The sequence below is a fragment of the Rhineura floridana genome, chromosome 22 (assembly GCF_030035675.1).
Source record: "Rhineura floridana isolate rRhiFlo1 chromosome 22, rRhiFlo1.hap2, whole genome shotgun sequence".
NCBI lineage: Eukaryota > Metazoa > Chordata > Lepidosauria > Squamata > Rhineuridae > Rhineura > Rhineura floridana.
The window spans coordinates 3,379,434-3,406,220 of NC_084501.1; the positions used below are offsets into that span (position 1 = coordinate 3,379,434).

Here is a 26,787-nt window from a genome sequence, read left to right on the forward strand (position 1 = left end):
CCATGCTGCTTGTTTTGATGCCACCCTGGGCTTCTACTGGAGGAAGGGCAGGATAGGAACCAAATAAATAAATTATTCCCCCCACCCTCCCTTTTGTTTGATACAGATATTGTTTCCATTGTTAAGTTCTACCCTGTGGCCTCAGCCAGGGCCATGGAATTCTCCAAACTTCCCAAGATTGGGGATGCCGAGAAGGAGAGTGAACTGGGATTCGTCCATGGTGTCTCCGGACCCGGTAGGTTCTCTGGCAGTTGAAGAAGCATAACAGCCTCCGACGGTTCAAAGAGGAAAAAATGGGACAAATTCATTTACTCTGTGATAACCTGACTTTGTGCTTGGCTGCAGCAGGATGTACAGTATTGGGAAACCAAAAGGACCATAACGTTTTCCTCTTGTTTAAGCTTCAAAACATTTATTTAATAGACTGTTCGATCTCCAGATTGTACTTATTACAAGAATGAGGAACCTGTGGCCCTCCAGATATTATGGGACTGCAATTTCAGACGTTACTGACTATCGGCCAGGCTAGTTCCTGGACTGATGGGAGTTGAAGTCTAATAGTATCTGGGGACCCAGGCTGAAGAACAGTGATCTAGCCCACCCCTGTGATACAGAACAAATGAAATCCTAACACCTGCACGAAGATTTACGGTTGGTCTGGATAAGTGGGGGGTTTGAAAGAGAAGGGGTGGACTGGAAGGGAAAGCGACCCTGCCTCTGCGCCGCTAGAACCAAAGCCAGCTTTGCCACCCTGGTGTACTCCAGATGTTTTGGACTACAATTCCCATCTACCCTAGCCCATCTGGAGGACATCAGGTTGGTGAAGGCTGGTTCAAGGCATAGCCCTCTGGTTACCCTAAAGCACTTTAATGTGCCTGCACATAATTGAACCGACAAAATGTTAAGGAGGTATCATCAAAATGCAAGAGAGTGTTTGAGTGTGTGTTTTTTATACGTGTGGCAGATAGCAGAAAGTGAGGACTCCCCTGGTAAAAACAGGGAGTTGAGAAGATAGAGAGGCAAGAGCAGATCCTGTTGTACAGTTGCCACTTTCCAGTTGATTGGGATGGTGCCTGTTTCTCTCAGAACTTGATGGCAAGGAAATTTGAAGTGGGTGTTAGTCCACGAAAGCTTGTCATAGAAATCGAAATGGAAATCTGATAGTCTTTAAGGTGCCCCAAGAGTCTCTGCTGTTTTTAATCCCTAGTCTGAACTGGAACTCTTCCAGAAACTGGGTCCATCTGTAGGTTTGTTGGAAGTTGGAAGTTGGTGGGTCTTGGTGAGAAGCAGAGACATCCGAGGTGGTCAGAGGTTGGACGCTGGCTGAAAGTGAGAGGAAGTCAAACTAATTATTGGAGTCAACTCTTGGAGAATTTTGAAATGAGTCCTGTGGCATTGGAAAGACTAAGACCCAAACCAGACATGATGTTATGAATGTCTTTAACCCTGCTGTGCATGATATTTTAAAATAAATAGCCGACGTGGTGTTAGTGGAGGAGCTGAGCGTGCTTGGGGCTGCGGTCTAAAAAGAGAGAGACTTCAATCCTTTGCATCTGTTACTTATCCAAATCAGGGTGGGGATGCCAGCAATTTGCAATGGGAGCATCCCTCTGACTGCAAAGAGCTGATGTGGGGCTCCCCAGTTTGGATTAGCACCATGGAAGGGGGAATGTGTTAGAGCCTCCCCCCTTGTGCCACCATGGCCTGACCTGGTTTGGGCCCTTCTTGTACCAGCTCTTTATTTAATGACATTGTCCACCAGGGCTAAAGATGTGAATCATGTCATGCCTAATTTTGCCGTAACAGATCTAATGTGGCAGAAAGCTTTCATGGAATGTCATTCTCAGTAGGTAGATACATGTATGCATGAATGTAGAGGAAAAAATATATCCATTGGGTCCAGAAGGCCACAACATGCACAAGGCCAGATGTTGACTGAACATCAGCAGAAACTTCCTGACTGTTAGAGCCATACGACAATGGAACCAATGACCTAGAGAGGTAGTGGGCTCTCCGACACTGGAGGCCTTCAAGAGGCAGCTGGAGAGCCATCTGTCGGGAATGATTTGATTTGGATTCCTGCATTGAGCAGGGGGTTGGACTGAATGGCCTTATAGGTCCCTTCCAACTCTTCTATTCTATGATTCTATGAAGGTACAATGTGAGGTGTACCTGGCTGAGAACCTGTGGCCCTCTAGACGTTGTTGGAATCTTGATCCCCAGCTAGTCAGGGTCAGGGGATGAAGGGAGTTGTAGTCCATCGATATGTGGAAGACCACAGGTGTGCAAGATAAACACAGTGACCATTCACAATCACAACAGGACTAACAGGGAACGTAGAAGATTCTTTTGATGGAGAATGGTGACTTTCAGCAGCCCAGTGTCCTGGGAGATCAAAACGTTTTGATTTCTGAATGTTGCTGCCATGTTAGAAGGTGAGAGCAGGGGAATGTGCTCTACATATAGAAAATGCTTTGGGCATGATACAGTTGTTAATCTTTTAGGTGCTGCAGGAGTCTTTTTCATGGGATGTGGCTGCTACCCCTCTGGGATTTCAGAAATCAAGATAACGGAAATGTGAACTGCTGACATTTGTTTGTTTCATAATTTGCAAGCCCAAATGGGATTCCCATGCTAATTGAACTTTGACGTTAATCTGACTGTAACTCAGTAATAAGGGCTGACAGTAGGCAGGGAAGCAAGCAGGCTTGCGATCGGAAGTTCTGGGCTCCATACAAAAGCCCAGTGACTCTCTTTTTCCTCTTCCCATCGCCAGTGGTGATTGCCTGCAAGATGTCTGGAGCTGCCATGTACGAGCTGGTGCGTGTTGGTCACTTTGAGCTGGTGGGTGAAATAATCCGCCTGGAGGGTGACTTGGCTACCATCCAAGTATATGAGGAGACCTGTATCCTTCCAGAAAGGGCTAAGACTTTTTCTCTGGCTTTTCTGACTCTTTGTTTCCTTTGACACCCTTCCTCTGCCCTGGTATTACCCGCGTAGTTCCCAGGCCCTTTCAAGACTGATGCTACCATCTCTCAACCCTCTTTGGTTGCCCTCCTTGCCCTCTTAAGACACCCACTCTGATGTTCCGGGTTGTGAGGAACATCTCAGAAATGACCTTAGCCTCATGCCCAGTTGTAAAATCCCTGAGCCTCACCCATACGCTTGCGTGATCATGCCTGTAAAGTGAGATCTTCTTTGGAAGCCTTCCCCAGGAGGGGCAGGGGACGACTGTGGAGAGGGTCTTCTCCTTGTGCAACTCTCTCCTCAGGGAGGCTCACCCAGTGCCTATATTGCTGGTTTTCCCCACACCAAAGACCTCTTGATTCTCCAAGACCTTTAATCTTTGATGGATTTATGCATCTGTAGGGATTGTTGTTCAAGCTGCTTTTTAATCTGTCATTGTATTGATCACTGTTGTTTTGTATTCACTGTGTTTCTCATTATTGTAAATTCCCCCACCCCACCCCTGCATGTATATATTGAAGTCACAGTATATATATTTTGAGGCAGTATAACAATTTTAAGAGGAGACATAAACAAATCATTCATTTTTAGCATACATACAAAAATAGCCTACTGCTGTGAGGGATCCAGTTATTTTCCCGAAAAGTAATGCTTCCATTGTGGGGCTGTCACAACAAGGCAGGTGAAGATGGTTCTTCAAAGTGTTCAAACAAAGTAACGTCTGTGCGAAAGGGAGACGGAGCATCTATGTCAGGTTTCTGAACTTCCCAGTCAGCCAGCCCACCCCTCTCTGTCTCTTTCCACCCAGGATTTAATTCTTTCCCAGCTGGGAACCACAATATTTCCTCCTTCTGCCCTCTTCTTGCTCTCGGGCACCCCTCTATTCCCCATCATTGTTTTTTCCTGAGTAATTGCTACAGCGGGAGTTTGCGTGGGAGATCCTGTTCTGCGGACTGGGAAGCCACTGTCGGTGGAGCTTGGCCCAGGTATCATGGGATCCATCTTTGATGGGATCCAGCGTCCCCTGAAGGACATCACAGAGCTCACCAAGAGCATCTACATCCCCCGGGGCATCAACATCTCGGCTTTGTCCCAGGACCTCAAATGGGACTTCAGTCCGAGCGCAAACATCCGGGTGAGAGCCTGACAAACAATCACACTATTGATTTTGGGACATGACAAGACATTTCCAGCCAACAACATCCAGATGTTTTGGACTACTATTCCCATCAGCCCCAGTCAGCGGGGTCTGGAGCTGATGGGAGTAGTCATCCAAAACATGTGGAGGGCACCAGATTGGCAAAGGGAGAATTGGATCACAACTTCTGCCACTTAGTCAAATTTTGAAACCAGGTTTTGACATGTTTAATTGTTGCTTTTCTATCTCACCTTCTCTCTTAGTAGCTCAGGGATCTTCCTCCTGCCTCCCATTCCATTTTATCCTCAAAACAATCCTTTGAGGTAGGGATGGTAGACAGATGGAGATGTGCAGGGCCAGCCCCAAAGAGTGGCCAGGTTGGGCCCTGACAAAGGGCCCCTGCAGCCCAGAGGGGTCCCTGAAGGGCCCCTTGTTAGGGTGGGAGAGTAGCACTCCCCTTCCACGATCCTGCCGCTGATTGCAGGGATGGGGCATCCAGGCCACCTGCCCGTTCGCTCACTCCAGCTGCCTCTCTGCTGTGTTCTGCTGCTGCACACAGGGCTGCCATCAACCAAGATGGTGGTGGAGGCTTCTTTAAGGGTCTGATGCCCCTACTGCCTTCTTGGTTGACGACAGGCGTGTGTGCCCCTATTGCGTATCAATCATGCATGCCATCAACCAAGATGGCGGTGGGGACATCAGCCCCTTACAGAAGCCTCTGCTGCCATCTTGGTTGATGCAGCCCTGCATGCAGTAGCAGAACACAGGAGAGGGGTAGGTAGAACAGGCAGGAGCCACACACCCAGGGCAGGCTGGTGCCCAAGGGCCCAGTCATACCTGGCACCAACCCTGGCGATGTGTCTGAGGTGAGTTTCATAGCTGGATCAGAGGGTATTGGAAGAACCTAGAGCTCCTCAACCTTCGTCCAACATTCTGTTGGGAAGCGTTCCCCCAGCTTACGACAGGAACCTAGGGAAGCTGCCTTGTACCGAATCACAGCTCATCCTCTATCCAGCTCAGTAGTGTCTGCACTGACAGGCAGCGGCTGTCTAGGGTTTCAGGCAGGGATCTCTCCCAGCCCTGCCTAAAGATGCTGCCATTGGGGGTTGAACCCGGGTGCTTTTGCCATTATTATTTTTTACAAGCTCATGGCCAAGAATCTCCAGGCGAAAGGGCCTGAGGGTGCGTGATTAGGTGAGTGTGAATCAATGCAGAACTGTAATGATCTTCCTAACCCTAGCCTAACATTTATTTATTGTACTGTACTAAACATTCATAAAAGGAAATGTAAATTTTATGACATTGAAAAATAAAGGGCTGGTGCTTATCAGTTACCCTTTTGCACTCTTGTCCAGAATGCTGGAATGTTCACTCCTTATTGAGCCACTGGGTAGTGAATGCTGCCTGTGCGTTCTCTCTTATATCTTGACAAATAAAGAGCTAAAAACTCACTTAAAAAGAAGTGGCAGCAGCTGAAATTCAGACAAGGGGCTCCAAATGTCTTTGGTGGGAGTGCCCTGTAGACCTCTCTGTGGCTACAAAGCTGTTGGTTTCAAGCAGGTATCCCCTACATATGTTAAAGTCGGTTTTCACACTCATAAGTACTAGAAGCTTGCTTTAAAACACACACACACAAGCTGAGATTCTCAAGATGCTGAACTGTACAGCCAGTTCACGGTTGCATGGCTCTTCTGTGCCTGCTTGGACTCTTCTAAAACGCCCCCAGCCCCCATCTTGTGACTGTTTTTGGGCTGCTAAGCTCCTGTGCACCTCTTCCTATTTCTGTTCCTTGTCTTTAGGTCGGGAGCCATTTAACTGGTGGGGATATCTATGGAGTGGTGCGTGAAAACTCCCTCATCAAGCATATGATCATGGTGCCACCGAGGTGCCGGGGCACTGTCACCCACATTGCCCCAGCCGGGAACTACAATACTTCGGTAGGTGTAGTTGTGTCTGCACTGCAGTCTGCACAGACAGAGGGGAAGTTTAGCAGGAGGGTGGAAGAGGAGAGCAGGGAGAGCTAGGTTGCTATTTCACTAGCAAAAACAATCTCCCTAAAAGGCCTCATGACTCAAGAGTTATACAGTAGGGCCCCACTCATACGGCCGTTTACGTTCCAGACCTCCGCCTAAAAGTGAAACCCGCCGAAAAGCAGAACTCCGTCAATAAAATGGTGCCCGATGCCCGAAAAACACCGTAAAAGCAGAACAAGCGCCCTATGAGTGGGGCCTTACTCTAATTGAAAGCCACCGTATTAGTGGAACGCCGAAAAGCGGGCCGCAGAACAGCAGGGCCCTACTATAGTAGTGAGGACACTCAGGTGGACACGAAAGGGATATTCCCCCCCACCCCATTCAGGGGAAATGCCCTTGGATACCTTTTAGGGAGGAATGTAATACGTCGCCAGTTAATTGGCTACGTAACTTGACTAAAAGGACGTGCTTTTAGCATTGTGGCACCCGTTCTCTGGAATTTCTCTTCCAAGTGAAGCAAACCCCAACATTGTTCTGTTTTCTACGTTTGGTGAAGACTTTTTTCCCCTCGAGACTTCCTGAATTATTCCTGCTGTTTAAATTCTTGTTGGTTTTAATGTTTTTAACATTGTGCTATGATTTGTATTGGTGTGTTTTTTTTTTTTTTGGTACACTGCTCAGGTATTTTTTTGAATGTTAGAGAGGCTTATAAATTCTGAAAAAAATAAAAATAAAAAATGTCAGCTTTTCGATTGCCCAAATAGATGGCTATCCACAAACCCCGCTCTTGCTCATCAGGCAACCCATTTTGTCCATGAAAATGGAAATGGACTGCCTTCCAGTCGATCCCAATTCCTGACTTATGGCGACCCTGTGAATTGGGTTTTCATGCTAAGCGGCATTCAGAGGGGGCTTACCGTTGCCTTCCTCTGAGGCTGAGAGGCACAGTGACTGGCCCAAGGTCACCCAGTGAGCTTCGTGGCTGCGTAGGGATTGTGTGACAGAATGGGAAATGCTTCTTCTATGACGCTGCTTCAACCTCTAACCACAAAAGTAGCTTGCGGTGCCATCAGGGACAGACTTTGGGGCAGAGGTCCAGGGCCCCACTCAGCAGCCTGAGCAGGAGGGCCCCTGAACACCTTTGGAAGTAATACCCATGCCCATCAGGAAAGGGGAGTCCTCGCAAGACAATGAAGTGCAGAGTCTAAAGTTACCTAACTGCACCACTGAAAGGAAGTCTGCCTCACCCCCTTCAAAACAGTGGTATTGCTTTTGTGCCAAGTTATGCAGATCTAACTGACTAACTGGGTAAAGCTCCTGTGTTTAACGGGCTAGGAGTTCAAGAATTGGTCAACAATGTTACCTTTTAGCCAAACTATGGAGACCTTGACATTTTTCCAACCTGTTGTCCTCTATCCTGCCTTTTTAATAGTAGTAGTAGGTTTAGGTTCAGGTGTTGGACTACAACCTGGGAGACCAGGGTTCGAATCCCCACATAGCCATGAAGCTCACTGGGTGACCTTGGGCCAGTCACTGCCTCTCAGCCTCATGAAAACCCTCTTCATAGGGTCGCCATAAGTTGGAATCGACTTGAAGACAGTACGTTTACATTTTTTTAGTAGCAGTAATAATATAGCATTTGTGTAGCCTTTTAGGTCGGTGCACTGCACTTACATTATCCCAGTAGTCATCACAACAGCTCTGTAAGTTGGGTTATTCCAATGCCTGTACTGCAGAAGGTGAGGCTAAAACAGCGGATTTGGGTTGAAATGGAGATTTGAACAGACCTTCTCCTGGAACGCACAGCTCGTGTGCTTGGCCACTGCAGCCGCTCTCACCTCTCTCTTTCTCCCTCCAGGATGTGGTGTTGGAGCTTGACTTTGAGGGTGTGAAAGAGAAACTGACCATGGTGCAGGTGTGGCCTGTCCGGCAGATCCGTCCGGTGTCTGAGAAGCTCCCAGCCAATCATCCGCTGCTAACTGGCCAGAGGGTCCTGGATGCCCTTTTCCCGTAAGCCAGGGGTGGGGAGCCTTGGTCAGCCTGAGGGCCACATTCCCTTCTGGGCATCCTTCCAGGGGCCACGTGCCCGTGATGGGCAGGGCCAGAGGCAAAGCATGAGGACCAATTAATGCGACGTTTACCTTTTTACAAGAGGCGTTTCTGCACACACATGCGCACCAGCCCTCTCTCCCCCCATCCAGACAAGCATTATCAGAGTTTAAGGAGTTCACGGACACATCCCAGCTAGGAAGCAAGGAAGCAAGACTGGGGAGGGCGTGTGGCCTGGAGAGAGTCCCAAGGGCCAGATAAAGGCCTTAAGGGGCCATATTTAGCCCCAGGGCCTGAGGTTCCCTGCCTCTGCTAATAGCCTGACTTTTCCTACTCAGCTGTAAAGTGGTGGAGGACAAATGTCACAAGGGCTCCCACCTTGCTTTGTTTATCATTATTATTCTGACACGGTGCCAGGCAAGGCCGGCCAAACCTTCAAGGGCAGGACTGGGGGATCTGTGGGGGCTCTTTGGATGTTCTTGGACTCCGAACTCCCATCAGCCCCAGCATGGCCAATAGGTAGGGATGATGGGAGATCAACATCTGAAGGGCCCCCACAGGCTCCCCATCCCTGAGCAAGGGTGCCAAAATTGCAAGGGCCCCTGTTGGATATGTGCTTTTCCAATATGCGTTAGAGGTGCCATGGGGATTTTTTAATCTAATGTAGTGGTTCCCAACCTGAGGGCCATGAAGTAATCCAAAGGGGGCCACAAACAGTAAAGAAATGATTTAAAAAAACACCAAAGTCTTTACCACCTGGATGCTGTCTGCTGCTCACTGTGGCTGCAGATGACACCTTCCCCTTGCTCCAAACAAGAGGGGAGGACTTTGCTGAAGCACCAGAGCATTTTTCAGGCGTGCGGAGGGCAGGCATCTGCCTATAAAACATGTGGCAGATGCCAAAGAAGGCTGAGGGAGGTGCTGCTGCGGATGCCCTTGCTCAGAATGAGAGGGACAGGGCTTCGCGCGAAGCAAAAGAAGCAAGGCTGCAAAAGGCTGCTTTTCCCCTTCCTTCTTGACTCCTGCTTCGCTGCCACCTCCTTTTAAAAATTATTCTTATTTGCGAGGCCGCCAAGATCTCGCCAAGGACCAGTGAGGAAGCTCAGGACTTGCTCGCTCCCCCATCTCTAAGGCTAAGTGTGTGTGCCAGTGTCCCCCCTTCCCTCCACCTACATTTCCCCCCCCCTTATCTCTCCAAGATGCTGCTGCTGATTTCAAAAAAGCTCTGCAGGCTGTGCAGGTTGCATATACTGCAGCTGAAATGTATTTATTCACTTAATTATTATTGCATTTCTATCCCACCTTTCCTCCAAGTTGCTCAAGGTGGTGCACATGGTTCCCCCCCTTCCATTTTATCCTTACACCAACCCTGTGAGATCAGTCAGGCTGAGAGACTGTGTCTGGTCCAAGGTCACCCAGTGGGCTTCATGGGATTTGAACCTGGATCTTAGTCCAACACTGTCACCCACTGGTGTTGGGAGACGGGACTGTACATCTTCAGACGGGGCGGAGGGGGATACCAGTTTGACTGGACCTTTGCATCAAGAAAATAAAGCAACATCTCCCTGACTGCAGGGAGGTTTTTATGGAAAGGGATATTCGGAGATGTGATTTTGCCATGCAGCATTTTTTCAATAAACAGAGACTAAAATTACAATTAGTGGGGGGGGGGTGTCACAAATTGTTTTGAGCTTACACGAGGGGGTCCTGTACTCATAAAGGCTGGGAACCACTGATCTAATAAGAGTGACAGGTTTCACCTGCCAGATAGGCATCTAATAAATTTTAGATGATGATGATGATGATGATAATAGCTTCTACACATTGCTGCCCTTTGTCCTCTCTCTTTTTATGGAAAATCCAAAGCGCTATTTTGTAATTTTAAAAACGAAAGGAAAAATATTTATTTACTTAGGTATTTATAATCCACACTTCAATAAGAATATATCATCAAGGCAGAGTAGAACATATAAAAATAAAATCAGTAAAAACAACCATTAAAATAATTAAAAACATTAATAAAACATAGATACAGATTGGTTAAAAAAAATCAAATTACAAAGGTCTGTTTAAACAATATAGTTTTCACAAGAGGTCTGAAGGAAGGCAGAGCTGGTCCCTGCCGAATCTCGGCTAGTTCCCCAGGGCGGGCCTCCCACACTGAAAGCTCGGTCCCTGGTGGAGGCAAACTGAACCTCAGGGGTCTTGTGGGGAACAACAAAGAGTGCCCCATCAAAATGGAGAGGAAATTGGTAATTCACACACACCCCCAAAATGTGGTGAACAGAAACTAACTAATAAAGGGGCAACTCATCACTAATATGATCAGAAGCTGCGAGGAGGAAGCTACTAATTACATTTTGCAAGTGAAACTTACTCTGTTGGATGTAACAATTATGGAAGGATGAAGATTGTGGCCAGTGGGATGAGCACTACTAGATAAAACAGTGTGGAACCACTACTTTAATTCCATTTCTAGCTGACAACAGAAAAGCAATGCCTCAGGAGCACTAAAGGGCCTTGATGTGGAAGCTACCTACGTTGTTGTTTGGTCCAGGAAATGTGGAGGTCATATTTAGTCCAGACTAACTAGGGTGGAAAATGAGTGTGTGATAGATGAAATTGGGGTGGGTGGTGGGTGGGAGTAGTATCATGATCAACTCTCGATTGCTAATTGTGATGCTGCTCAACCAACACTCTCTCCTTTTGTGTGTGTTGTAGGATTTTAGTTGGCTTAGAACAGCAAGAAGCTTGGGGCCGGCCTTGGCTGCAGTACCTTTAACTCCCCATTGGCAGTGAGAGAGGAAATACCTTTTTCTCAAATATTGGCTAGGATCTTTTTATACTTCAAGATTTCTTTGACAGGGTCACAGTTAGGGTTGCATCCAATGTAGCGCTGTGTCAATGTTCCGTCAGCAGCAGGATTTGTGCTTGTGCAGTGGAATGTGCTCTCCCTCTCCTCCCTGGCCACACTCCTTAAATCTATTCTAGGGGTTCTCCCATCCCTCTAGAGCAGATCTGTGGAGGGTGTGGGGCATGTATGGAGGGAGGAGACGGGATAAGTCCTGTTGCACAAGTGGACAAGGCACATTAGTTGAATACAGCCCTTAATACGTAACTGCTATTATGCTATTAACATGATTCTTTTGTTGGGCACATGAAATCTGAAATTGATGGAGTGTGGTATTAAAATGTTTAAATAACTAAATAAATACATAAACGTACTGCAGTTCTTTCATGCAATATTAGAGACATCTCAGAGTCCTCCTAGGCTACATTTATGCATCTTTTGCAGGGCTGGCACCAGACTGCAGTAGGCCCTCAAAGGTAGTGGCAGTGCTATTACCCAGAATGGTGGTAGGAATGTGTTGAGGCCCCCACTGCCATCTTGGGTGATGTGGGAAGTGACGGGGGTGTTGCCTAGGAGGGTGGATTCAATCCACATCAGCATTGGGTCGCAAGGCACACACTCCATGACTAGCAGGAATGCTAGCACGTATCCTGGAGCAGGAGCTACACCCAGCAGTGTGGGCCCCTTTTAGCCACAGGGGCCCTCGGCCAGTGCCCAACCTGGCCACCTGCTGGCGCCGGGCCTGGTTTTTTGTTGCAACAATGCCAGCTTTCTAGAGCTTTGATGAAGGGTCAAAGCTCAGTGGTAAAGGACATGCTTTGCAAGCAAAAGGTCCTCAGTTCAATCCTTGGTACCTCTAGGAAGGGGCTAGGAAAGGTCTGGGCTGCAGTGGAAACAAATGGACCACTGCCCCTCCAGCCTCTCTCTGCCCTCAGCCATCCGCTGCCTGCCCTGTATCCTTACTTGCAACCAGTCCAAAGGGTGGCACCGCCTCTTCCTTTCCTTCCCCTTAGTCTCAGCCTCCTTGTAGAACTCAGCAGGGAGGAAGATGGCGGCAAAACTAGAATCCCTTGGCTCTGGCTCCATCTGCTGTTCCATCCCACCAGTCAGCACTGAACTAGATGAACCAATAGGCTGACTCAGCCTAAGGCAATTTCCCATGTTCCTGCTCTGCAGTGGATGTACAGCAACTCTCCCAAAGGCTGCTGATTCTCATGGCAATTGTGTATTTTATCTTTGTCCAGGCCCCAGGCTGCCTTGGGTCAGTGGGCTGGGCTACAGAATCTTTGTCCATTCACATCCCCCACCTTCTTCCCACAGGTGCGTCCAAGGAGGGACCACAGCCATCCCTGGCGCCTTCGGCTGTGGCAAGACAGTCATTTCCCAGTCGCTCTCCAAGTACTCCAACAGTGATGTCATCATCTATGTGGGCTGCGGCGAGCGTGGCAACGAGATGTCAGAGGTGCTGAGGGACTTCCCTGAGGTGAGAGCGGCAGGGAAGTGGGCAGGACTCTGTGTGTGTGTGTGTGTGTTATGGGCGGAGCTGTTGTGGTCCTCTGTTCAGAATTCCACTCTCCTTTATGGCGAACATACAAAGTTCCAGGGAACAGCAGGGACAGAGTGGGAGGAGACTTCAAAGGTGCCCAGATTCATAATAATAATTACCTAACATGCGCTCTACATGGGGCTACGTCCCTATCTGGACCGGGATAACCTGGCTTCAGTTATCCATGCTCTGGTAACCTCCAAGTTAGATTACTGCAATGCACTCTACGTGGGGCTGCCTTGAAGACGGTTCGGAAACTGCAGCTTGTGCAAAATGCAGTGGCCAGATTGGCAACAGGGACCAGACCGTTCAAACATATAAAACCAATTCTGGCCCACTTGCATTGGCTGCCTGTATGTTTCCGAGCTCGATTCAAGGTGCTGGTTTTAACCTATAAAGCCTTACACAGCTTGGGACCACAATACCTGATGGAACGCCTCTCCCGACACGAGCCCACCCGTACACTATACTCAACATCAAAGGCCCTCCTCCGGGTGCCAACTCCAAGGGAAGCTTGGAGTCTGGCAACAAGGGAGAGGGCCTTCTCAGTGGTGGCCCCCAAATTATGGAATGATCTTGTTGACGACGTGCGCCTGGAGCCAACACTGTTATCTTTTCGGCACCAGGTCAAGACTTTCTTCTTCTCCCAGGCATTTTAGCATGTGTTTTTAAATTGCTTTTTACAAATGTGTTTATATTTGTTTTTAATATTTTTAATTGTTTTAAACCGCCCAGAGAGCTTCGGGTATGGGGTGGTATACAAATGTAATAAATAAATAAAATAAATAAATAAATAACATGTTTCAGGAATCATAACTCTTCTTCAGGGGTGATTCTCAATTCTTCTTCAGGGCCAGCTCCACCCTTGGAATAAATAGTTCAATTCCTTGAGCGGTGGGAGCCCCTGCTCCCCACACCCACCCCAGCAGGTTTACATCTTGGCCCTGATTGTCATTCGCATCATCTTTGAAAAATTCTGAATTGGAATCACCCTTGGGCAAGATGCATAAAAGTGAGCATTGGGCAATAAATGACCTTTTGAAGTTACAAAGCCAATGTAGCATCCTCTAAGTAATGTGGACAACAATTCCCATCATCCCTGCCGATTGACTATGCTGGCTGGAACTGATGGGAGTTGGAGTCCAAAACAAACCATGTGGAGGGCACTACATTGGCTGCCCCTTCTTTACTCAATGAAGTCACCATCAAATCAGAGAGGTGGCTATCCAGTAGCATCCACGTTACTTTGATTAAGGGAAAAAGAGGAGAGCTTCAACGTCCTAACTGGATCTATATCTTGATAATATACATAATTAGTTTGTATCTTTCCTATAACCATTTTGTGAATTTGGGCCAAGACCCAAGATCTCACCATGAAAAGATTTAGAGTGATATCCAAAAGAAAGGCCGGGGATGGAACTGGCAATCCCACCCCATATATACGGTCTGCCTAGTAAACGTCGCAAGACGTCACCCTAAGAGTCGGAAACGACTCGCACTACAAGTGCGGGGGACCTTTACTTTTACCAACTAAGTCATACTCAGAGCAGACTGCTCTCTAAGTTAATTAACATTACTGATTTCAATAGTCTGCTATGAGAATATGAGTAACATCGGGCATTACCTGCTATTTCAAATCTTCCCGTTGTTTGAAACCATCCAGTATGACCATGAGTCCACTGCTTCATTAATCATAGTTTTGAAAGGTTTCCAATCTCCATTTCAGCAACAACAATAATAATTTCATTTATGTCCCACTTTTCTTCCAGGGTGGCAAATAGGGCTCTCCCCCTCCTCCTTTTAGCCTCCCAGTGCCTAGAGTAAGAGGCCATGACTGGTTCAAGGTCACCCAGTGAACTTCATGGCTGATGGCCTCCCCGGGCCTAGTCCAACACTCTCCCCAGTACGTTGGCTGGCTCCGTTTCATCCGGTTTAAAAGACTAAAGAAGGGTTGCCTGGAAAAGGCATCATATGATTAGGGTTGGAAGGATCTGTCGGTTTCACTTCTTTCAGTTTCTCATTTTTTCCATTCTTAAATTTGGTTCTCTGTATTTGTGAACAAAGAACAAAAGTCATGAAAATTCTCCAGCATTTTAGGGAGAAGTTCTTCTACTAAAGATGTTTTTACATTGCAGCTTTGACTAATGTACACATTTTTACAAGCAATTTCCCCTAACTGCATTTTAGTAACACTGTTTTCACAAATATATTCATTTTTGTGCACACTTTATCCTAATATATGCATATTTGAAAACATCATTTAGTTGGGAGAACTGCATTGCAGAACTTGGATAAGTGCAAAAGTCGAAGGTCGGCTGCGTTCCCATGTTGTTTCGGAAAGTGCGAACTGGATGAATTCCGGTTCAAACGTGAACAGAGTCAGATTTCTCACCCATCCCTACACATGACCCACAAGCAGGGTCACACGCATTAAGACTGAGATCACAGTCCTGACCGGTAGTACCTCCCAGGGTATCACTCCAGAGCAGCCTTTCCCAACCAGTGTGCCTCCAGATGTTGTTGGACCACAACTCCCATCAGCCTCAGCCAGCATTGCCAATGGTCAGGAAAGATGGGAATTGTGGTCCAACAACATCTGGAGGCACACCGGTTGGGAAAGGCTGCTCCAGAGCATCCTTCCGCAAGCTGGGGCCCTCCAGTTGCTTTGGGCTACAAGTCCCAAGTCAGCATGGACTGGCACTGTTTGTAGGTAGGGTCTGAGCCAAAAATGAACCCCCGCTGTATTTTTCCTGCCAACCCGTTTGGCTCTCCCTTCCATTCCCCCCCCCCCGTCCGCAACAAGATTCCGAACTGATCTCCTGCAGGGGGCTCTTCTTCCTCTCCCACCCTTCATGTTGTTCTCTCTGTTTTGGCCTCCTGTGCTTGGGCTGCAGGGTTCCCAGCCTTCTTTTAACTCAAGATGCGTCAGAGGACTCCTTGTGCATGCAAAGCCATACGTCCGGGGGGGGGGGGACTGGTTTCAGCCCAAGGGTCAGATTCCCTTCTGGGCAACCTTTTGGGGGCCACATGCTAGTGGTGTGCGGGGCCAGAGACAAAAGTGGGTGGAGCAATGGATGCAAATTTTGCCTTTGTGCAGTAGGCTACTTTCTACACGCACTCACACACCCCTGTCTACCCTCCATCCAATCAAGCAGGAGGCATGATCAAGGTGCAAGGGCAATGTTCCATCCAAGCAAAAACACTCAAAAAGGGCTCAAAGGAGGGCCAGGAAGGGGTTGTGGCCTGGAGGGAACCCCGGGGGTCAGACAGAGAGGCCTGGAGGGCTGCATTTGGGGCCCGGGCCCCAGAGCCTCCCCAGTTTCCTCCCCTCAACCTGCTGCCCTGTTCTCCAGTGACTTTGCTTACTCCCACCTCTCTTAGCTAACTATGGAAGTAGATGGCAAGACGGAGACCATCATGAAGCGCACCTCCCTTGTCGCCAACACATCGAACATGCCTGTGGCAGCGAGAGAGGCCTCCATTTACACGGGTGAGGCTGCCCTTCTCTTGTCCACTTCTAGGCAAAAATAAAACATAAAAATGCTCCCTGGCATCCAAAGAATCCCACTGTTAGTTCCATACAGCCGGGGGGGGGGGGGAGATGAGCTTATATCTCTCCAACATCAGCCTCCCCCATTGTGCACTCCAGCTGCTTGGCCACCTGGGACGGAATGAATCCTTGGTACGATTCAGCAGAGTTCATCGTATGATCTCATCCTGTTCCCTGCATTTGGGGTAGGGAAAAGGTTTTCTCTCAGGTTACGTGGGCTAATGTTGCAATTGTGGAAGATTTCTCATCTTCAGTTCTCCAATATTTTCAGGCCGCTTGGCTCTTCTGCTTGAGGTGTTTGCCCTTCTTCAGAGAAATCTTGCCTCAGTGCCTCTTGCGTCTTTTCTTTCCTCTGTCTAACCCCATGCAGGGATCACCCTCTCAGAGTATTTTCGTGACATGGGCTATCACGTCAGCATGATGGCTGACTCCACCTCCCGCTGGGCCGAAGCACTCCGTGAGATCTCTGGACGTTTGGCCGAAATGCCTGCAGGTAACCCTCTTTGCTTTTCAAGACTTCCTTCAGCTCCAAGTCTGGGGGATTTATATAGGCTGAGCATGGGACAAGGGATCCTGCCTCCAAACGCTTTGCCTTATGGCTGGGTGGCCTCTGACCCATGGGGCCAGAGGTTCTGTACCCCTGGCTTAAACAAACCATGCCTTGGTTACTGATAGTGGCAGTGGACACATACCTCCCCATATTTCACAGATAACAAAGGGCAAGTGATTTTTATATGCTCCTAACTCACCCCTCAGTACTCACACCAAAAATCACTGTGCACGGACACACCTCACACCAATAGAAATTATTGAATGTTGTTCTCTGCCTCCTGTATGTGAAACAGAGACTGCATATACACCATGCACTTAAAGCACATGGCTTCCCCCAAAGAATCCAGGGAACTGTAGTTTGCCATTACCAGAGCTACCGTTCCCAGCACCCTTAGTAAACTGCCGTTCCCAAGATTCTTTGGGGGAAGCCATGTGCTTTAAATGCAGTTTAAATGCATGGTGTGTCGTGTACTCAGCTTGTTTGTTTACGAAATGTAAGAAACCAGATCAACGGATCTGGTTTATAGCTTCAGCTTGAATACGGTTGGCAGCATTTACTGTGCGTCTAGTGTGGTGAGCCAGATTTGGGAGGAGTGGGGGAGGGGGGAGGGGAGCAGTGCCTTGGTATTTTGCATCTGTTCACATGCGTTGATGCACATTTTTGCACAAAACTCCAGGTACATCCACCCCCATTCAGAGATTTGGCTTCCAAGACCTCAAGAGAGAAGCTGAAACCAGAACAACTATACATTTAAAGCACATTTCTTCTCCCAAAGAATCCTGGGAACTGTGGTTTCCCCCCCACACAGAGCTATAGATTCCGAGCACGCTTAACAAACTACAGTTTCCATTATTCTTTGGGGGAAGTCACGTGCTTTAAATGTGCTCTGGGTGTGCTTTAAATGTATGCTGTGGACCTGCCCTGCTTTTTTCAAAAAGCAGTCCTGACATTTCCCCCAAAGGCAAGAAGTGGGGATTCAACAGAATTGAAAACAGGGGGGGTAATCCCTGGTAAATGGTAAATGGGGGCAGCTGGAGCCTATGTGAATACTCCACATGAAACTGAGGCAAGTGCTTCAGCTGAAGAACGAGACCACATCGAGGAGGCTGTTCCACAGTCTCAGGCCCACAAAAGTCAAGGCCCAGCTTCTATTCTAGGAGGTGTTGTGTTTTTCTCATGCAGTGAAGGTTCACAAAGCCAGCACCCTAGAGGAGGCAACTAGGAAATGGGCTCCTGTCCAGAGGCCAGGGAAAGCTCCTTTGGCTAGTTCTGCTGGTACTTCCCTTGAGAAGGGCAACCGATGTGATCCCGGAGGGGCTGGAGCAATTCCCCTTGGAGGGAGGTTGTAACTTTGAACTTTTTTACTCTGTGAAAAGGTGAGCCAGGATCCTTCCAGAGTCCAGACCGGAGTTTTATTGCTGGTGTATTTTGCAACATATTCTTAATACAACAATAGTGCATTAGTAGTGGATTTATTCTGCTTTAGTTTGTTCTGTGATGCTTACCACATTGCTACCTGGAGGAGTTATGGCTCAACAGATTTGTGCCTTTCATGTGGCGGCACCCGCCCTGTGGAATTCCCTCCCCTTAAATATTAGGCAGGCACCATCTCTGCTATCTTGTCGGTGCCTTTTAAAGACTTTCCTCTTCCAACAAGCCTTTTAACTTGAGACGTATCCCAGTCTGCGTCAGTGTCAGAACTGCTTTTAATATGTCTTTAACCCTTTTTTTTTTAAAAAAGATGTTTTTAAAGTTTTTTTTTAATGTTTTTAACGTTGTTTTGTTTTAATGTATTTTCAGGTCTTTTTATGATGTTTTAAAGTGTTTTTAGTGTTTCTGTTTGCCGCCCTGGGCTCCTGCTGGGAGGAAGGGCGGGGTATAAATCACATAATAAAATAAATAAATCAATCATCAGATTTCAGCAGGAAGTCGCAGGATATTCTTCACTCACTGGAAATGAAGCAGAGTGACCACCCCAAAACTTTTGCTGGCACCAACAGTATTTAAAGTGGGATCACGTGTGACCACCCCGACAGCATCATGAGCACAAATTATAATGATTGCACAATAAAAAGGATGTCTGTCTGGAGAGGCCCTAAGAGGGGACATGACAGAGGTGTATGAGATTGTGCCGGGTGTGTAGAAAGTGAACACAGAAAAGCTTTTCTCACTCTCACATATTAAGTGGGGTGGTACGGCTGTGCTGCTAACCACACCACCTGCTGGCTGAGTCGCTTCTTCATACTGGCACAGAGAGGGGAGGGGAAGGCAGTGGCCGGGTCAACACGGTGCATTTGCACCCCGCTGGCCTCACCGCTGCCTTGCCCCTCACCCTCTCCATCCCGGTATGAAGAAGCGACTCAGTCAGGGCGGCAGCACAGGCTCATCACTCTGTCCACAACTGTCCTAGAACCCGGGGCCATCCAATGCAGCTGAATATTGGAAGACTCTGGAATAGGGTTGCCAGGTTCAAACCCTGAGACTGATCCTGTATCTTTAGGAGAAGAGAAAGCCAGCCAAGTGCAGGGGTTCTTGCAACACCGTAATGAGAAAAACTACAAGGTGGAATTCTCCTTTCCCCCTGCACAACTTTTAAAGATACAGAAGACCTCTTGGTTGCCAGGCCCAGCCTCCAGGAGGTCTTCTGTATCTTTAAAAGGGGGAAGGGAGAATTCCCCCTTGTGGTTTTTCCCATTACGGTGTTGCAAGAACCCCTGCACTTGGCTGGCTTTCTCTTCTCCTAAAGATACAGGATCAGTCTCAGGCCAGGAACCTGGCAACCCTACTCTGGAAGGAGGTACTTCTTCAGGCAGTGCATAGAGTGTGGAATTTGCTGCCCCAGGATATACTGACGGGCACCAGTTTGGACAGCTGTATACGGGAGTTAGGCAAACTCATGGAGGATATCAATGGCTACTAGCCACAATGGCTGCGTACTGCCTGCAGCGTCGGAAGTGGTATGTGTCGCAGAGTGGCGAAATTGGGAATGGAGAGACTGAGTGAATGTGTTTGAATCTTTGCTAAAGATTACACCTTCCCTGCAAATTAGTCAGACAAAGACTTTAAGCTTTAAAATAAGAAATAACTACTTTATTCTGGAAGTACATACTTGGTAGGAAAGAGAGTTCTACATCTAGCTAGTTGGAGATGCAAACACTAAGCCTAGTGTTTGCCCTCAGCTTGGAGGAGAGGGAGAGACAAAGAAAAATATGTATGCTCTCCCTCTCGAGAGAAAGAAGGAAGGAGATGTGTTCAACATCCTTTGCATATCAGTCTAGCAGGAAGGAAGAGACAGCAGGAGATCAAAGGACAGGTATAGCCTAGCAACCAGGAGGTCTCCTCTCTAGCTACCCTTTTTAACCCCCTGCAGCCTCAACCCACAAGTTGGAGTTGAACCACATATCCGAACAGTGTGCCTCTGAATACCAGGGGCTGGGGAACAAGGGCAGAAGAGAGTTCTGTTATACTCCAGCCCTGCTTGCACTCAGGCTTCCCATAGGCCAGGGGTGCCCACACTGTGCAATGTGATCCACAGCATGTCTGTGAAGAAGTGCAGCAACAGTGGCTGCCTCCATCCTTCTGGAAGGTGAGAAGGTTGGACAGCCAGGGTGGTGGTGGAGAGGAGTGGGAGGATTAGCAGCAAAGTTAATGGGAGTCTAGAACGGAGACATTCAACCTCGATTCAAGTAAAAACCGCACAGCATTTAGCACAGCTCATTGCAATTGCTCCAACAGAAGGGAGCATCCTTAAGTGGTCCACAAAGGCCCTCAGCAGGTTTCAAGTGGTCCATGGGGAGAAAGGTTTGGGACACCCACTGCCATAGGCATCTCTTTGGCCTCTGTGAGAACAGGGTGCTGGACTGAGCCTGCTTGGCTTTTCTCACATGCTTCTTTTCATAAATCCCAGACAGCGGGTATCCGGCCTACTTGGGTGCCCGCTTGGCTTCCTTCTATGAACGGGCTGGGCGTGTGAAGTGCCTGGGAAGTCCGGAGCGGGAGGGGAGCGTCAGCATCGTTGGCGCGTAAGTCTTACCTTATGTCTCCTTTCTCTGCCTCCTCGACGTCTAGCTGCAAGGGTGTGACTGGAAAGAAGAGAAGCCAACAGGCCCACTTCAGAACCCTTTAGAGATCTTTCAGCAGATAAACTGTCTCACCTCCAAGCAATTAACTGGTTACATTTACATATTTCACCACCTCTATAAAGATGCTTAATGCTGGTGACAGACAAGTTTCTATTGAGTAGCAGAACTTGAGGTTGTTTTTTTGAACAGATAATACCAATTGTCTGAAATTCAACACATGAAAGAAAGATAAGCCATATTCCTTCCTTGTTTTGAATTTTAGACTGTAAACTCCTCAGGGCAGGGACTGGTATTTGTTACTTTGTAAAGCCCCAGGCGTTTTGATAGGGGTATATTAATAATAACAATCTGCAGTTTCTTTTGTGAGTTTAGCTAAGTCTTTGGCAACCTGATGCAAATCCAATATTTTGGATTACAGCTCCCATCAGCCCCAGTGATCATTGGCTCCCCTTCTGACCCCAAATTCATTTGCCAGCCTTTTGCAACTTGGTGCCCTCCAGAAGTTTTGGACTATAACTCTCGTCTGCCTGTGGCTGGCTGTGGCTGATAGGAGTTAAAAGTCCAACCCTTCTTGAACGCACCAAGTTGCAAAGGCTGGTAGATGAATGTGGGGGTGGGAAGGCGGAGCAGACTTGCCGTTTACATTTTGGGCTTGGATATGAACAGCAAAGTGCAAGATACACGTGGCTCTTGGCAAGGGCAAGTGAGTGTGTGTTCCTTGTAAATACTTGAAAGTGGAATCACAGGAAATAATTGTTTCGAAAGGTTCTTTTGAGAGGCGCCCATGGCGCTGGTGCAGGCCACTTGCCTTGGATGCTGCGGTTCCTCATTCAGTCCCTGGCATCCTTACTTAAAACAGATCAAAGGGTCTTGAGCAGCGGAACTGGGAGAATTACTGCCAGTCAGAGTGGACAGTGTGGGATGAAATGGGCTGCTGTTTTGACAGGCAGAGAGTGCTTCCAGATGTGAGCACCCTAGCACCCAGCCATTGCGGTTAAGAACATAAGAAGAGCCTGCTGGATCAGGCCAGTGGCCCATCTAGTCCAGCATCCTGTTCTCACAGTGGCCAACCACGTGCCTGGGGGAAGCCCGCAAGCAGGACCTGTAGTCCACAGATGGATGGCAACCCTGCTTACACCTAAAATTCTGTATCTGGGCAGTTCCCCTTTCCCCCATCCTAATTATGGGGAAAGGACATTCTTTATTTTTGCTTAGGGGAGGTGTTAAATACTCCCTCCACTCTTGCTGCACTCCTGATCATGATTCCCCCTCCCTGATACAACTTGGGGTTGGTGGAGAAGAAAGAAATGGATGTACAGTCAATGCTGTTTAGAAAGGGAAGAGTTAAAGCGATAGAGTTGATTCCTAAAGAGAAGAGATAGACCATAGAGAATCAAATTGCTAAAGCAATCTATATAGGCCATATTGGCCCCAAAACCAACTGAACAGCTATGTGATAGGCCAAGTACAGCTGGGGAAATTGCACTGTTTGTCTGAGCTCAGGGGAAGAAAAAATGGAAATTGAATAAGGGAAAACATGCAAACAGGATTTTTGTTTATGACATCATACAGATGCCCTGTAAAAGGTGATTAACCAAAGCCAGGCTGTTCCACAGTATATGCTTAGTGTGAAAGCAGTGTAAAGTAGCTCCTTATATTGTGAAATGGCCATAGCTCAGTATTAAAGTGCTGTATGTGATTTGTATACAGAAGGTCCCAAGTTCCAACTAACGGGATCCCAGCTACCTGGATGGGTAAAGATCTCAGCCTGAGACTTTGAAGAGTCATTGTTAATCAGAGTAGACAGCTCCTTTTATTTAAGGTTTTTGCTCAGCCACAGAATTCAGTGTCTTTGCCTTCAAAAGGTCCCAGGTTCAGTCCTTGGGCATCTTCAATGTCAAGGCTCTAAAGTAGAAGGGCTGGCGAAGACCCTTCTATCTGAATGGCCACCAGTCAGAATGAACAATCCTGGGCTTGGTGGGCCAAGCGTGTATAAGACAGTTTCATGTTCTGTTGGAAAGGGCCCACAGCTCAGTGGTTTGCATTTAGAAGATCCCAGGTTCAGTATCCAATTTTATTGGTTCATAGAATCGTGGAGTTGGAAGGGGCCCATAAGGCCATCGAGTCTAAGCCCCTGGCTCAATGCAGGAATCCAACTTAAAGCACTTCTTTAAAAGACTTCTCTGTGAACTCAGGCCTAGTTTTACACATGTATGCTTTTCAGAGTTGCAAGGTACCTGTATTTTTAAGTAGATAGGCACCTGTTTATTTTGTGCTTGGCCACAGTCTGCCTGCGTCTAGCAGTAAGTTGTGCCCTTGTTGGGAGACTCATCTTATCTTTCCATATGACTCCTAGGGTTTCCCCTCCTGGCGGCGACTTCTCTGACCCGGTAACCTCAGCAACATTGGGCATTGTGCAGGTGAGTGTCTCCTATGGTGTTGACAGCTTCTCACGGCTACCTGGCATGGTTCTCCAATTTCTCAACTCTCTTCTGGTTCCAATTCCAGGTCTTCTGGGGCCTGGACAAAAAACTAGCTCAGCGGAAGCACTTCCCATCAGTGAACTGGCTGATCAGCTACAGTAAGTACATGCGGGCGTTGGATGAACACTATGAGAGGCACTACCCGGAGTTTGTCTCCCTGCGCACAAAGGCCAAGGAGATCCTGCAAGAAGAGGAAGATCTGGCGGAGATTGTCCAGCTGGTTGGAAAGGTGAGGAGGCAAAAAGGATGCTTGCTGTGTGCAAAGAGGGGAAAAAGTCCAACTGTTCATTGATTTGTTTTGATTCCCAAAAATCTTCATTTGTCTCATTGTTGATGCAGCAGAATAACATTCGTGTCATCACAAATGTTCATAATTCCAGATTCTTCAGACCTGTGGTGTTGCACTGCCTGTAACTTTGGCCTTTCCCATCCATTTGGCATGGCATTCTTGTAGGACTATGCCTTGAAAGGACCACACCTACTAACTTTCAGAGAGATAGGTTTGTAGTTAATTTCAAAAGTCAGAAAGACACAAATGCAAGCAGTATTTAAAAATCTATTGTTATTCCAAAGCCTGGGCACTAGGCAGTCACAGAGAATAAAATACCCCCCAGACACCACACCAGGCTGGGCAAGTGATGGTCTCAAGTTTTGGGAGAAAAAAGCTCTCAGAAAACATCTCAACCTAGCTTGAGATTTTATTTTTTAAGATTATGGGCTTATCCACATAGGAGCATTACTTCGTACTAAAGATGCTGTTTTTACCTCCATTTTCTATTTATACTGTCCACAGTAAGGGCTCAATGCCAGTGTTTTCTATTCACACTGAGGGGAAGGATCAATCATGCAGTTTCTTAATGATCACGCCCTCTAATTTAACATTTCCACTCTCTCTGGTTGCTTGGCAACCAAGCATGCTCAGTTTGTTCTACCACTTGCACTAGGTTCCATTTAAAACAACAACCCAGAAGTGCGATTATTTGTATTTTCACTAGTACAGTACAGCTGAAATACAAATCTTTCTTTGAGCAGTATTGTGCTTTTGCACACAAGTTAGGGGGAAAAGAAAAACAAGGCACTGTTCGGAGCAACATAAAAAAGGCCAGGAGAATGGAGGAGAGCAACTGGAAGTTGATTGTCAGCCCACAGGAAACGAAATGAACAAAGCAAGGAGGAGGGAGTGGCTGTGGAGAGGCGAACTATTGACACACACACCCAAAAGCATTGGAGCAAAGTGTCTGCAAGGAGGAGCACAGTGCAGTGGAAATGGTTTTTGCTCCCCTTTTCATATTATCAGTGGATTGGGTTAGTATGGATTTACAGGGGGAAAACTGTGTGATAGCTTCTGTTTGCCGGTAACATCATGTGAACCATGAGAGTTAAAAGGAGGTGTGAGTAGTACTAAGCATACAGTAAACCACCATGTAGATGAGCCCTATTACGGATCTAGCTAGTTGAGTTTTGCCCTGACGCAGCCGCAACCCTCTCTTTATAATCTAAAATTTCTTTAGATTATAGCAAAACATTCTGAGGCATGAAAGACCTTCCTCTCAGATGTCTTCGGTGTTCAACATGTGACTGGTATAATTTTCACTGAACACCAGAAGCATCTGGGAAGACATCTGGTGAAATACTGCCTCAAAAAGGCAACATCTTTCCAGAGGCCCAACTTGGGTATGGGACAAGAGCAGGTAGCTCAGGGTGAACCTTAAGGGATGCCAGAGGCCTAGACTTCCTTAGCTGTCCCCCCCCAATTAACTATGAAAATTGAACATTGATGAAACATTGACTGATCATCTTGACCCATTCATCACGCTATCAAAGGAGTGGGGAGCCAGCAGCAGCCATAGCGCTGTACAAAGCCCTTTTCACAGGAAGTGCATATCTATAGGAGATATGCAAAGATGAATTCTGGGGCAGTCAAGAGTGAGTGGTGTGTAGGTCCCTGAAATGAGCTTGCAAGATTCCTGGCCTAGGTGCACCTTAGGGTTTTGTATGGGGCTGGTAGGTGTTGAGGGTGTGGTGGTGATGCTGTGAGATGACAATAAGTCTGTGCTCCTAACCTGGACAGTCAGCGTATTAGACTTGAGCTGTGAACCACAAGACCGCAGCAATGTTAGGAACTCAGCTGTTGCCCATAGGCAAGGCACTAGGCCTATTATGTCCTCTCGCATGGGGTTGTTGTACGGATTCCTGAGACAACATATGTGAAGTGATCCAAACGCTCAGAGTACTTAGTTCTGGAACCTGTTTCCAGTCATAGCGGGGCTCAGGCCTGACCATGCGCAGAGTGCCCTGCTATTGTCCCATCCTCCATTAGGGAAAATACGGGGGAAAGTTTGGCATTATGGGGGGAAAGTCCGGAGCAAAAGGTGTAGTTTCCAGGCAGGTTTGCACCTCAGAGGCTCTTTAAGTGATGGGCATTTTGTTTGAAAGAGAACAGGTGGGAGCAATGAATGCACCTGGTCCCTGATGCTCCTCTTCTCCTCACCCCACTCTTGTCCTGCTGCTGTCCCCCCCCTTTTTTTTTTTGTCCAGGCATCTCTTGCTGAAACTGACAAGATCACCCTTGAGGTGGCCAAGCTCATCAAGGATGACTTCTTGCAGCAGAACGGCTACTCCGCCTACGACAGGTAATTCTACGCCAGCTGGCTCAATGTTTGGGCCTCTCTGCCGTGCAGCCCTTTGCACCCTCCTGCTTTAGCTCTGCTGAGGTGTTGCTTTCCCATGCTCAGCCGGAAATAGAATTAAAGTGCAGATTCTGCTCAATACTTTAACATAGTACCATATTATTCAGCAGGGCTGGGGAACTTTTAGCCCTCCGGATGTTGTTGGAGTCCAACTCCCACCAGACTCATCCAGCATGTCCAACGGACAGGGATGATTGGAGTTGTTATCCAACAACATCTGGAGGGCCAAAAGTTCCCCAGCCCTGTTGAACACCCTTTCCCCCTGGCCAAGATCCACCTATAATGTCTACTCATGAGTTCCTCTTGATCAACAAAGAGCTTTTCCATTTTTTGTCGCAAAACAAGACTAAGGGAAATGTGATTTCTCTCACTTGGCAGACATAACCGTGTGCTGGCGACAGAGGAAGGAAGGGAGGCAGGGGCCTTCCACAAACAGCCCCAAGCACAATTCAAGGTGTTTGACAGTCATTGCACCCAGATGCGTTCACTCTTCTAATGTCCTCCCTCTCACATGTTGCCCGATGCCAGGTTCTGCCCTTTCTACAAGACGGTGGGAATGCTCCAAAACATGATTGTCTTCTATGAGCTGGCCCGCCACGCAGTGGAGTCCACATCACAGTCTGAGCAGAAGATCACATGGGCAATCATACGCGAGAACCTGGGAGAAATCATATACAAGCTGAGCTCCATGAAGTTCAAGGTGAGGCTGGAGGAGAGGGCAAGTGCATCGTCTGCATAGTGAGCCATAGCTGGTGGGTCTCAAAAGGCGAAGAAGTAGCTGGTAGAGCTGGCCTGTGGGGCTTTCTACCTTTTGTGTAACTAGTTCATCGCAGTCTTTTTGCGTTTGTTTCTCTTACATCTTTGTGCTTCTTTTTTCCACAGCCTTCCTTTGTAGTTACTATTTT

General features: G+C 47.6%; 1 protein-coding gene across 1 annotated transcript in view; it reads left to right on the forward strand.

Moving 5' to 3' along the window:
- The window catches only part of LOC133374625 (V-type proton ATPase catalytic subunit A-like), a 28,486-nt gene that overhangs the window by 1,279 nt on the left and 420 nt on the right, over positions 1–26,787 (forward strand). The window contains exons 2-14 of the mRNA XM_061605732.1: positions 107–235; positions 2,777–2,905; positions 3,888–4,102; positions 5,905–6,042; positions 7,937–8,088; positions 12,299–12,461; positions 15,906–16,014; positions 16,445–16,567; positions 20,535–20,649; positions 23,066–23,129; positions 23,218–23,421; positions 25,731–25,825; positions 26,411–26,582. Of these exons, the coding sequence (XP_061461716.1) occupies positions 154–235; positions 2,777–2,905; positions 3,888–4,102; positions 5,905–6,042; positions 7,937–8,088; positions 12,299–12,461; positions 15,906–16,014; positions 16,445–16,567; positions 20,535–20,649; positions 23,066–23,129; positions 23,218–23,421; positions 25,731–25,825; positions 26,411–26,582 (1,761 nt within the window). The 5' untranslated portion in view covers positions 107–153. The remainder of the gene's footprint in view (positions 1–106; positions 236–2,776; positions 2,906–3,887; positions 4,103–5,904; positions 6,043–7,936; positions 8,089–12,298; positions 12,462–15,905; positions 16,015–16,444; positions 16,568–20,534; positions 20,650–23,065; positions 23,130–23,217; positions 23,422–25,730; positions 25,826–26,410; positions 26,583–26,787) is intronic.